General features: G+C 46.1%; 1 protein-coding gene across 3 annotated transcripts in view; it reads left to right on the top strand.

Moving 5' to 3' along the window:
* Window positions 1-13,481, top strand: part of LOC139274850 (relaxin receptor 2-like) — a 294,506-nt gene that overhangs the window by 155,593 nt on the left and 125,432 nt on the right. For all 3 annotated transcript variants that reach the window (XM_070891552.1, XM_070891551.1, XM_070891553.1), the window contains 2 exons: window positions 6,842-6,913; window positions 11,750-11,821. In XM_070891552.1, coding sequence (XP_070747653.1) covers window positions 6,842-6,913; window positions 11,750-11,821 — 144 coding nt within the window. The remainder of the gene's footprint in view (window positions 1-6,841; window positions 6,914-11,749; window positions 11,822-13,481) is intronic.

Raw genomic sequence — 13,481 nt, forward strand, 5'->3', positions numbered from 1 at the left:
GTATCTGTTTAGCCTCAAATTTGAGCTGGAAACCGATCACAAGCCCTTCACATCCCTGTTCGCTGAAAATAAGGAGATAAATACTAATGCCTCAGCTCGCATACAAAGGTGGGCACTCGCGCTATCATTGTATAACTATACCATCCGCCACAGGCCAGGCACCGAGAACTGTGCGGATGGTCTCAGTCGGCTACCATTGCCCAACACGGGGGTGAAAATGGCGCAGCCTGCAAACTTGTTGATGGTGACGCAGTCCGCAGATTTGTTGTTGGTCATGGAAGCGTTTGAAAATGATAAATCACCTATCACGGCCTGCCAGATTAGGACTTGAACCAGCCAAGATCCTCTGCTGTCCCTAGTAAAAAAAACTGTATACTGCATGGGAGCTGGGCCAGCATCCCTGTTGAAATGCAAGAGCCAATCAAGCCGTTCCAGCAGCGAAAGGACGAGCTGTCCATTCAGGCAGACTGCCTGTTGTGGGGTAACCGCGTAGTGCTACCAAAAAAGGGCAGGGAGACGTTAATCTCGGATCGCCACAGTACACACCCGGGTATAGTAATGATGAAAGCGATAGCCAGCTCTCACGTGTGGTGGCCTGGTATCGACTCTGACTTCAAGTCCTGTGTACGGCAATGCAACATATGTGCTCAGTTGAGCAACGCGCCCAGAGAGGCACCACTAAGTTTGTGTTCCTGGCCCTCCAGACCATGGTTGAGGATCCATGTCGACTGCGGGCCCGTTTCTCGGTAAAATGTTCCTGGTGGTAGTGGATGCTTTTTCAAAATGGATTGAATGTGAAATAATGTCGGGAAGCACCACCACCACCACCATTGAAAGCCTGAGGGCCATGTTTGCCACCTGCGGCCTGCCTGACATGTCACGGGCCATGTTTCACCAGTGCCGAATTTAAAGAATTCATGACTCGCAATGGAATCAAACATGTCACCTCGGCCCCGTTTAAACCAGCCTCCAATGGGCAGGCAGAGCGGGCAGTACAAACAATCAAACAGAGCTTTAAATGAGTCACAGAAGGCTCACTCCAAACCCGCCTGTCCCAAGTACTGCTCAGCCACCGCATGAGAGCCCACTCGCTCACAGGGGTGCCCCCGGCTGAGCTACTCATGAAAAGGACACTTAAAACCAGACTCTCGCTGGTTCACCCCAACCTGCATGATCAGGCAGAGAGCAGGCGGCAGCAGCAAAATGTAAACGATGGTCGCGCCACTGTGTCACAGGAAATTGATCTGAATGACCCTTCTATGTGCTAAACTATGGACGTGGTCCGAAGTGGATCGCGGGCACGGTGATAGCTAAAGAAGGGAGTAGGTTGTTTGTAGTCAAGCTAGACAATGAACAAATTTGCAGAAAGCACCTGGACCAAACGAGGCTGTGGTTCAGACTGCCCTGAACAACCCACAGCAGCCACCACCTTTTTTGAGCCCACAACACACACCCAAAGGATCAACGACACCACGCTGGACCAGGAAATTGAACCCATCATGCCCAACAGCCCAGCAAGGCCAGGCTCACCTAGCAGCCCTGCAGGGCCAACAACACGCCAGCCCAGCGAGGGCACAGCCAACATACCACAACAGACATTTGTACCGAGGTGGTCCACCAGGGAAAGAAAGGCTCTCGACCGCCTCACCTTGTAAATAGTTTTCACTTTGACTTTGTGGGTGGAGTGATGTTGTGTATCTGTAAAGCATGCACTCCCATGTTCCGCCACCAGGGAGCTCATCCCCTGAAGTCCCAAGGGATCCCAGCATCTCTTGAGAGCACTGTATATAAGCCGGCCCCTAAGGTCTCTTCCTCACTCTGGAGTGTCTTATTAAAGACTGAGGTCACTGTTACTTTAACCTCTCTGTGTGCAGCCTCATCTGTGTTAGGAACACAATAGATATTACCGTGGAAAAGCCCATGTTTTTGTTAGTTGCACTGATTTCACCGACTATACTGATTGTCGGCTACCGGGGAGGTGGGAGAGGTCCACAGCGCAGCCTGTATCATGGCAGTGAATGACTGACTGCAACTTCAGGATTGCCGTGTTTAGATGCGCGTGCGCTAAATCCTGAAGTTGCGGTCAGTTTCAGAGGGGTAATGACGGCAAACACTGTTAGTTCACTGTTATTACCCACTGCAAATTCCAGGCCAATCTCAGCAGATCTTCCAAACCTTCCACCACTGCCAAAAGTGAACAGCATCAGATGTTTAAATGGGCCAGTGAAGCCTTTTTTTGATTAGATATTTCACTTCAAACAGCTCCTTGGCCTTGAGAGTTAATGGGCAAACCGTATCAACTTGGGGTCCCTGATGGACAGAACAGAAGGTTATTCCAGCCTTTTCCATAGAGACTTGTTAAACACATTGTACTTGTCCAGCAATCCCTCTGAGAGAAGTAAATATTTGAGCAACCTGAACAATTTCATGCATTAATATTAAAGCATCTAGGGCATCTTTAGTATTGAAATGCAGCATTAAAGGTGAGATGGATGGTATGTTAAAGAATGAGAACTCGGGAGCCAATTGTGCAATTGAGGGCAGCTCAGGACACTATTAAAAAATGACCACAGATGTAACATTGGAGAAAATACCTACCAAACCTATCCAAAACTTTGTCAATGGGGCTGACCTCTTCTACGTAAGCATGGTATTTCAGCGCATGTGCAAAGGATCTGAGCCATGGGGCGAGCTCAGCCAACTTCAACAGATTTAGCAAACCATATGAATGGTACTCTGAAAAGGATAATGACCCGGATTTTGCAGTCGGTATGGCGGCGTACTCTGAGTTGTTTGTTGGACGGAGGAGATATAATGGTAAGTACTGCAGGGAATGGAATATGGCCAGGGTGATCTCCTGGATTAGTTTCAATCGCCTGGATGGGTTGGAGAGAAATTTTCCCAGATTTTTTTCTCCCTAAATTGGCCTGGGGTTTTATCTGGTTTTTGCCTCTCCCAAGAGATCACATGGCTCCGGTTGGGGTGGAGTGTAGAATGTTTCAGTATAAGTAGTGTCGCAGTTGTGGTGAGGCAGATTGGTTGGGCTGGGTGCTCTTTGCCTTTCCGTCATTGTTCATAGGTTTATATGTAACCTTTAGGGCTGCTGACCAAGGGCTGCGTGGCTCTTTGTCGGCCGGCGCGGCCACGCTGTGCCGGAATGGCCTCCTTCTGCGCTGTAAATTTCTGTGTTTCTATGTTTCTAATAGCACTTAATGGCAGATTGCTGAGAGCTTTTGATCCCACATATAGGGCTCAATTTTCTCCAAGCCCATTTTCTGGCATATTGCCAGAGTTACGCCCATTTTTCTAGGCCAGAAATGTGCCAGAAATATTTTGTCAAAGTTTCCCCGACGTATAATTCGAACTTGGTATCGCGCAGCGTGTCCAGTCGCCTCGGGGGGTGGCGCTGCTGTCTGCACCAAAAAACAATGCCGCACCTTCTGCGCATGTGCGGGGGAAAAAAGTTACGTTTTTGGCGTCATTCCAAGACATGTTCAGTACAGCTCGAAATTTGGCAATCGATCATTTTTAAAGAGCCAGTTGTGTGTGTTACAAATGCTGCGTGAGAGCATTGGAAAAATCGCAGCTACAGCAGTACATGATGCTATGCGGTGCAAGGACCAAGAATTTCTTACAGGAAGAAGTGGAGGCACTAGTTACTGTGATTGAGAACCGATGGCAGGAGCTGGACACCAGCAGAGGTCACATAAAAGTTCCAACAAAAGAAATGAAAAAACGCTGGAACCAAGTTGCAGAAGATTACTGCGCAATGGTGACCAACCCAAGGTCTGGAGGCCAGTGCAAAAAGAAATGGCAGGACCTTGGTCAAGTAGTTAGTGTAAGTAATATTTTCATGTTATTCAATGCAATTGTAAATGTGACCAGCTGTATATGTCCCACCCAGCAGAAAGACACCCTCCAAAAAGTTGCATTTTCATCTTTGCAGAGGAAGGTGGCACATAACAAAAGGGAAGAACTCGAACAGGATGAGGTCTGCCAAATCTGCACCCACTGACACCCTTCGAAGAGAGGGTCGCTGCTTTGATGGATCCTGCCTGGAAAAAAGCAGTCAGTACAGCACAAGCTGGGCCCATACTCGAGGGAAAGGGTAAGTCCTGCAAATTCATCATGGCCCTTCAAATCAACCTGCTGCCTGGCCTGCGCTGTGTGAGCCTACTCATGCCACCCATCCTGCCCCCTCCTTTGCTGCTAACCATTTGACTGTTCTGTTATATTTTGCAGAACTTGAGGCCAACCCTGACAATGCAGAAGAAAATTCAGACACAGACGAGCCTGAAGAGGAGACCATCTTCTAATCCATCCATGGGAGTGAAGGGGGAAGGGATGGAGCTGGATGAAGCTCCCACTATTGTACTGATATTGGAGGAGGTGCCGCTCATGGAGGTGACAGCCCGTGACTAGTGGTTTGAGTGTTGGTGGAACATTCCATGGTTTCACACCTTCCGAGGTTGCGGGTCCCAGTGGTGTGGTGCAGAGCGGCACACCCAGGACTCCACTTTCTGAGGTTGCAGGTCCCAGTGTTGTGGTGCAGTGAGACACACCCAGGCCCCACGATCCCAGGCTGCGGGTCCCACTGTTGGGGTACGAGCCACACCCATGGGGAGGAGGGGAAGGAGAGCTTGGCCACGCTATCCTGAGGTGCAGGATCTAACAGATGTGGTTCAGATGATGTCATTGAGTGCGGCGAGCATTGACCTTACCCGATCACTCCTGGACGTCATCAGTGGGGTGAGTGATGAGGCAGTAAGACTGTCGGGAGAAGTAACAACACTCTCACGAGAAATGGGAACGATATCCGGGACCATCAGTGAGGGAATAGTGGCCATGAGGGAGGGAATGTCAGAAATAGTGCAAACCACATCACTGACCATGAGAGAGGGAATGTTGCAGGTCATTGAGACACTGTCAGGGCGCATGAGGGACGTCATGTTGGAGTTAACTGCTGCAATAAGGGAACAAGCCCAGACCCCGCTTCCATTGACGGAATCAAATGTCACTCCCACTCCAATCCCTACACCAGTCTCTGAAGAGCCCAAAGCCGGGCCCTCCAACTTGCCGCCTGGGCCCTCCAACTTGCCGCCTGATGCTGACACCCTCCACCCTCAAGAGATGCGCAGTACCCGAGATGTTAAAAAGAATAAGCTTGGTATCAAGCCCAGAAACTCTGTGCCACCACCTGTGGGCAGGGGTGGTGTGTCCAAGACCAAGCGCAGCGGGCGGTCTTAGAATAAGGGGGATGAGAGATGGGTGCAGCCTTTCTTTGCTGCTGTTATTATTATTGTTATTGTTATAACTGTTCTCAAATTAAAAGTTTTTTGTAAGTTATGTAAATTTCCAAATTTTTAAGTGATCTTAAAGAGTGATCTTTAATAAAATTATTCTTATATTAAACTTTACTTTAAGTTAAGTTATTGTAAACTTTTGAATAAAATATATTTTAGATTAAAACTGAATCATGTTCCATTAACACCAAACATTACAGAACAGTTCCAAACAGTAAACATGTCCATGTGGAAGGCATTGTCAGTATTGCTCCCATACTTAAATGTAACCTTTTGAAAGAAGCTCAAAATGGCAGGAAAGCAGGCAGCACAGGTTCGTAGTTGTATCTCTCCAGGTCTGTATGGATGGATCACACCCAAAGGTTTTGTGTCTTCTCTCTCTCTGCCTCCGCTCCCGCCCCACCCCCCCTTGAGTCTTGTGACTTCTCTCTCTCCCTCCCTCCCCCTCCCCGGGCTCCAAGCCTTCTGATCGGCACCTCTCACTCTCTCTCTCTCTCTCTCAACTCCCACCCCACCCCACGGCTTATTTTATAGCTGAACCCCGAGCCGCTGTGTCCGGGCGTGAGGCCAATTCTTACGACCCTCCAGCCCTGCTTCAAGACGTTCGCTGGTGGCATGTGAGTGAGTAAAAAAAATGAGAGAACTTCTGAAATCCAACAAATTTACACTTCTACATTGACAGGTAAATAATAAAGTTGAACTTTATTATTGATTTTGACAGTGTTCTTGACTCCCTCCAAAATCTTCGATTTAGAAACAATGGCGTCTTTCAGCACAGATTTATGAATGTGCGCTGGTTTTTCGGGAGTGGCCAGATACGCTGACCTAAGAGAAAAAAATGTTGGCCAAATTGCGAACAATTGAAAAAACTGGCGCAGACATGAGAGAACAGCCCCATGACGTAAAAAGAAAACTGCCTAGAAAAATCGTAACTAAGTCAGTTAAGCCGGCGCAGATCGCAAGCGGAAACTTGGAAAAAAATAAATACGCCAGAAAAAACGGCGCAAATGACCGGGGAAAATTGAGCCCATACTATTTAACGAAACATTGTTAACCCACAGCAACATTGGTGTGTAGGAGGTAGCCTGGTATCACTTATGTTTATGGGGTAGCAAGTTTGCTAAATTCCCTCAAAGTTAGCCTCTTTCATTCCTAAAAATATCTCGAATAAACTTCAGCATCTTTACCTCCATCTATTCTGTTTTTGTTAGTTATCTTTTAAAATAATTGCTAACAAGTTTATAATATTTATATTTATTGGGACAAAGAGTGCCTCTACTGCAGTTTCCTTTGTCTCCTTAGTAAACTTAAAAGGAATATATTTTTCTTTAGGATAGTAGTCAATTATGACGTTATTCCTCAAGTTCCTCAAGTGTTGTATCTTGCAACACATTGCAATTTAGCAATGTGTTTAGGACGATTTGTTGTAGCCATTTAATATTATCTCCAAATTTTTAATATTTACAAATCTTCTGCAAATAGTTACAATGGTCTTATGCGCAAGACTAGTTAATTGCACATTACCTTTTGTTTTCTAGGTACATCAGTCAGAATCAAATCACTGTTCTGCAGCCAAGAACATTTCAAGATCTTCATAAGCTGGAACTTTTGTATGCATCAACTATTCCTGTAGTACTTCTCTACTGCTGCAGTGTAGTATCATAATTTTTACAATATGTGGCTTGATCCTTTCCAATCTATTTTAAATAACTACTTTTGAGGCACTTTTTAATTTTCAAGATGTTTTTGTATACTAATGCTTATTGGGATAAACATTTCTTTTTAAACAGAGCATTCACAACAGGGTAGATTTTATGGACGTACGCTCCTGGGGCTGGATTTTCGGCTGATTTGCGCCCAATTTAGAGCCACGGCAGGCTGCAAAAATGATTTTTCTGGCGTGAAACAAGGCGCACAAGATTTTACACTGGGCGGAATTTTCGGTAATGGTTTTGTGGCAGCGCTAAAACTTAGCGCCCCAATGCTGTTTTGACCGCTTGGATGATGTAAATCGTCATACATTGCTGCGCTAGCGCCCCAGGTGGAACGTTCAAACATATCGCCCAAGTTAGCATCTGCCCGGGAACCCGCCAACAAAAACCAGACGGACCCAGGGCGGACCAGGCGCTAACGGTGCCATCTTGAAAGTAGAGTTGTGAGTGATTAAAAGCATTGGGAGAAGAACGCTGTGTTACTGCATACTTTTTATTGTGAAGTTTATGTGAGTTTATAGTTTTAAAGGACATTTAAGGACATTTTAAAAGATGGGGGTCATGCTATGTCGGGAGCCAGTAATCCTAGCTGCTATAAGGCTTATTGATGATCATTTTCAACGTAATCGAAGACCTCACAGATGTATGGGAAGAAGGTCTTACCCCCCCACGAGTTTACAGGGAGCATCACTCAAACCTTTAGCTCTCTGAGGCACAGTGCATTAGAAGGCTGCGCTTCTGAAAAGAGGTGGTCACAGAGATATGCCAGGTCATACAGGCAGACCTACAGTCAACCAACCGCAGCAGGACTGCACTGCCTGTCGAGTTGAAGGTGACTGTGGCACTTGCCTTCTATGCTTTCAGCTTCTTTCAGGCATCTATCTCACAGCACGCTACACGTTCCTGCATTCGCCAGGTGATTATTGCAATGTACGCATACAGGATGGATTTCATAAACTTCCCAATGACCAAGGAGACCCAAATGAGAGGGCTGTAGGTTTTGGATGATTTTCTGGCCTCCCCCAGGTTCAGGGTGTCCTTGACTGTATGCACATCAGAGTCAAGCACCTTCAGACAATCCAGAGATTTACTGAAACCGAAAGGGATTCCACTTCATGAACGTACAGATCGTCTGCAACCATACTCAGCGCATCATGACAGTCAATGCCCAACATCCAGGGAGCATCCATCTTGCGTGAGACTGTGCCTCATGCATGTTCCAGCATCAACTGCCAGGCCAGAGCTAGATGCTCGGGGACAAAGGTTATGGCCTCGCCACCTGGCTCATGACACCCCTCCGGAACCCTCAGACAGAAGCCGAGCATCGCTATAATGAGCCACACATAACATCATCGAACAGATAATTGGAGTGCTCAAGCAGCGCTTCCGATGCCTGAACTACTCTGGAGGCTGCCTGCAATACTCCCCTCAGCAGGTCCCTCAGTTCATTGTGGTGTGCTGCATGCTACACAACTTAGCTATCATGAGGGGACAGGAATTGCCAATGGGGATTGCAAGACCACCTCAGGAGAGAAGGGCGGGGGAGAAGGAGAGAAGGCCACCACCACCACCACAACCACAGGGGAGGCATCGTGGAAATTTCACTGCTGCAAAAGCCTTGCGTCAGCAGCTCATAATTGAACGCTTTGCTTGAAGAATGAATGGCGCATTTGACTGTTGCCTGGCCACTCTATCCCACCAGGTTGACTATTCCCCCTCTTATTCTGCGAATGAGACACTACACAGGAATGGTTAAGGTGAACAAAATAATGTAAATTTTGTCAGCTTTGTAAACTTGAATAAAATAACATAAATTAGCTGCATCCAACAACAACAATATTATGAACAAGATACATCAGAATATAATAACAAAACATAAAACTTAGGATGCATTCAGCATCAACAACAAATGTAGCAGCCCCTGCCCCACTATCTTTTACCACCGGCTTCGCCCCCCTCCCACCCCCACCAACCCTTATCCCCCTCCCTTGCCTGCTGCTCCTAATCCAAGTGATACCAAAATAGCATACAGCAACGTTCTCAGAGCGCTGCTGTGTTGGGGGGACAGACAATGGAGACGCCGCTTGGGGACATCCTGGACCAGCTCATGGTATGGAAGCCCGGCTTCTGACTGGCAAGCCTCTTCACCGGTGTCGACAATCACAGGTGGTTTGGGTTTGGGTGTGACATTGGGGAACGCAGAGAGTATGTCCAAGCTGAAGCAGAGCTTGTGCCTATGATGCGCCATATTCCGCAAGGCTTCGTGCCACACTCTCCAGGACTCCAGTGTCATTGCTGGAGGCCAGCAGCCTCGTGTGGACACTGATGGCCTTGCAGGTTTCATGGCTCACACCGACAATCTGCGACCCTACCTCCGTAATGGTCACAATGAGAATCTTGATGGTCATGGGAATTCTACCAAGACATTAAGGAGTTTACGGGTGAGCTGGATGCTCTCCCTGGACAGTCCCACCATATCCAGTTCCACGTCTGCATGTCTGTCAACAGACCGACTTTGCCGACTCACCCTCCGGAGAGATGGCATACGGGATTCGACCCCAGAACTGCGTTGCTGCACGCCACTAGTCCCAGGAGCCTTGGAGTTGTCGAACCCCGAGAAAGAGTGCCGATGGTAAAAGAGGGGTGGATTGCATCTGCCCCGGAGTCGGCTGATCTGTAAACTCGTCCTCTTCTTCGTTCTCCTCCTCCACACGATGGAATGTTGCTTTGAGGGATGCTGTGGCTGTGACTGGTCATCCGGAAGTACGAAGCAACAGATGAGTGGTTAGCAGCTGGTGACATGAGGAAGATCACATCGCACTGGCTCATTTGAAGGACCGCTGCTATTCCATTATATTTAGTCCACAGATACTGCATGGCATTACCCAACCCTAGTCCACAGACACTGCATGACATTGCCGCAACCCAGCCCAGGGAGTGTGCAGGACTTACCCTCAGTATCCAAGCGGGGGTCAGCACCCTCAATTGCAGTTGCCTGACCTGAGATGCCAATGAGGCCTGCCATTGGCTCCTCGAGGTCAGTGAGTGGCAGGGTCTGAGGCAGACCGCCGCCTATCAGCTGCTCGCACCGATTGTGAGACTTCTTTGCCTGCAAAGATTAAAATGGGAATGGTTACAAGAGGGACCACACAGATAGCCACCAAAGCATTTACACCATACTGTCTGAATGTAATACAATCCTCTGTTTAATGGCCTTGGACGGTGCACGTGATTCATCAGGAGGACATCAAAGTGCGGCGACATCTTATGAGATCTCGGAAAGCAATCTCAATAATGTGTAAAGATCATGGCAAATAGGGTGCCAAACTAAGCCTACCTACGTATCATAGATTTTAGGAGGCAACCCACAGAGTGCTGTGAGACAGCAACAGCATGAGAACACCCACAAACTGCTGACGGGCACCAAAAGCATGAGAACAAATAGTGTGTCAGATTTATAATTGAAGAAGTGCATGAATAAAAATTATACTCTTAATGACCCTCGAAAGATCATTGAACTTTTTTCAGCACTTGTGCCACTCCTGACCACTGTGTCTGAGGCAGAGACCTCCTCAGCTATTTCCCTCCATATGCGTTTAAAAATGGATGGCACTGGTCTAGGTCCACCTCTGCGATGTAACTCCTGCCATCTTCTCACCACAGCCCCCACTAGTGATTCGTTAGCCTCCTGGATAAATCGCCTGGCACGCTGTCTCGACTCTTCATCCTCCATGATCAAAATCCAATTTTAAAATGGCTGATTAACCCCAGGTGTACTGTACATGCTTGCAGCTGCGTCCTGCATTTGCGTTTGCGATCGGACAGCAGACCAGAAGCGCAGGAAGAAAAAATAAATAAAAATTTGCGCATGCGCAGAATGGCCAATTTTTTTAGCGCCTGAACTTTCTGCTCTGGCGCACAAATTGTGTGGTGCAACACCAGAGATAGCGCTAATGCTCCTTGTAAACTTTCATTTGGCAAAAATTGCGTGCTCTGGCGCTAATGTTAACCTGGCGCTAAATTTTTGATTTCGCCGCGATTTGCACCCAGAAATGGGCAAAAACGCAAAAACCGAAAATCCAGTGTGGATCTTTTATCACCGGGAGCCAACATCAGGAAATCACAGGTGTATTTCCCATTATTTTAATTGTTTTAATTTAATGGACAAAAAACTGGGGAGACTCCCTTACGGGCACACAAACTTCTCCATCGGATTTTCCTCTATCCACTGCACCCAACAGTCCAATACGGCCAATGCAGGAACAGGAAACTCTGCCGCATGGCACTCACTAACCAGCCCTGAATTGCTTTATGCATCTGCAATACTTGATTACAGCCATGTTAAGGGAAATGGGGGACACCAAAACTAGGGGCCACAAATATAAGATAGTCACTAATAAATTCAGGCAAAACTTTTTTTATCCTGAGAATGGTTAGAATGTGGAACTTGTTACCACAAGGAATACTTGAAGTAAATCGCATAGATGCATTTAAGTGAAAGCTAGATAAACACATGAGGGAGAAAGGAATAGAGGGTTATGCTGATAGGATTACACGAAGAGGGATGGGAGGGAGGCTCACGTGCAGCATAAATACTGGCATGGACCAGTTGGGCCGATTGGCCTGTTTCTGTGCTGTAAGTTTTAAGTAATTCTATGTAACATGCAGCTTAACAAAACCTAAATCTTGCATATTTTGCTATTGTTTCTGAAATATTGTCATTCTTTTTTTCAGATTTCTTGATGACAACCTAATATCAAAAATCTCACCACGATTATTTATTGGACTAGAATCTTTGTTTATTTTGTAAGCATATTTTTTTTAATTCTTCCTGTTACGCTCATAATAAAGGATGAAATTGAGTACTGTAAGCAATGAGTAAGTGTGACCTTAGCTCATTTAATTAGACTCCAGAGTCCAGGTACCGTGTGGGTGACCTATATACAGTGCTCCCAAGGGATGCTGGGATCCCTTGGGACTCCAACAGGTAGGCCCACTGTTGGTGGTGTGATACAGGTTGCCAAGGGTTAAATACATAACACTTCCAATTTAGTAAACATTTTGAGAGTTTTCTTTACAAAGAATGTGAATTTATTGCAGTTTGAATTTTGGAGCTCTTGGCATTCACTCTTTTTCAAAGGTATTCAGATGATTATAACTGATGTACTAATGTCATTGTTCTGAATAAGACTGATGTATTTTAACATGTCTGTGTTGTATATAGTGTACACTGCAGTTTGCATAAGTATATAAGATGTATAACTCGCATTAAAAAAAATGCATTGAACTCAATGCTGCTGATTAGACATTTCGCTTATTCTATTGGAATAATTTATTTTGCTGTTATTGCCTTTAAATGACCTGTACGCTACTGTGCCTACCAAATAAGTATTCAAACATACCATCCAACCTTTTGAGAAGTGGGCCAGTTACCTCTCTCTCCTGCTTGCCTTTGCAACCTTGACCAGGGAGGGCTGCAACATCTGGGATTCAGCAATGCCGCTTTCTTCCTCCACTTTGAGCTTGCCTCAGGAATCCACATTTGGAGATCTGTCACCAGCAATTTGAAGTTTGTGCATACATCAGCCAATTTGTTTCTCCTCTGTTGCATCTCCCCTCTCCCATTCCTGTTGCAACACCCAATTCTTCTGTACAGGCATATTATGCACCACAGTTAGCCTGCAGGCATACTTGATGTTTATGTAAACATGCTAAACTACAAAACTAACAAATTATAACTCAAAAGACAGAGTGATAATAAAAATGATGAGCGGTGTAAATTAAGCTGAAGATATAACTAATATTCTTTCACTTTATTGGAAGGAAAAAACAACATAACTACATATAATTACCTAGAAATTAAGAACATAAGAAATAGGAGCAGGAGTAGGCCAATTGGCCCTTTGAGTCTGCTCCGTCATTTAATAAGATTATGGACTCAGCTCCACTTCTCTGCTCGCTCCCCATAACCCTTTATTCCCTTAGTGCTCAAAAATCTGTCTAGCTCCGCCTTAAATATATTAAAGGACCCACCCTCCACAGCTCTCTGGGGCAGAGAATTCCACAGATTTACAACCCTCAGAGAAGAAATTCCTCCTCATCTCAGTTTTAAATGGGCGGACCATTATTCTGAGACTCTGTCCCCTAGTTTTAGTTTCCCTATGAGTGGAAATATCCTCTCTGCATCCACCTTGTCAAGCCCCCTCATTATCTCATGTGATCTTTTCTAAACATATATCATTCTTCTGAACTTCAATGAGTACAAGCCCAACTATTCCCAATCTAATTAACGACTTGGAAGAAGGGACTGAGTGTAACATAGCCAAGTTTGCTGACGATACAAAGATGGGAGGAAAAGCAATGTGTGAGGAGGACACACAAAATCTGCAAAAGGACATAGACAGGCTAAGTGAGTGGGCAAAAATTTGGCAGATGAGTATAATGTCGGAAAGTGTGAGGTCATGCA

This window comes from Pristiophorus japonicus, chromosome 10, assembly GCF_044704955.1.
Source record: "Pristiophorus japonicus isolate sPriJap1 chromosome 10, sPriJap1.hap1, whole genome shotgun sequence".
NCBI classification, from domain to species: Eukaryota; Metazoa; Chordata; class Chondrichthyes; family Pristiophoridae; genus Pristiophorus; species Pristiophorus japonicus.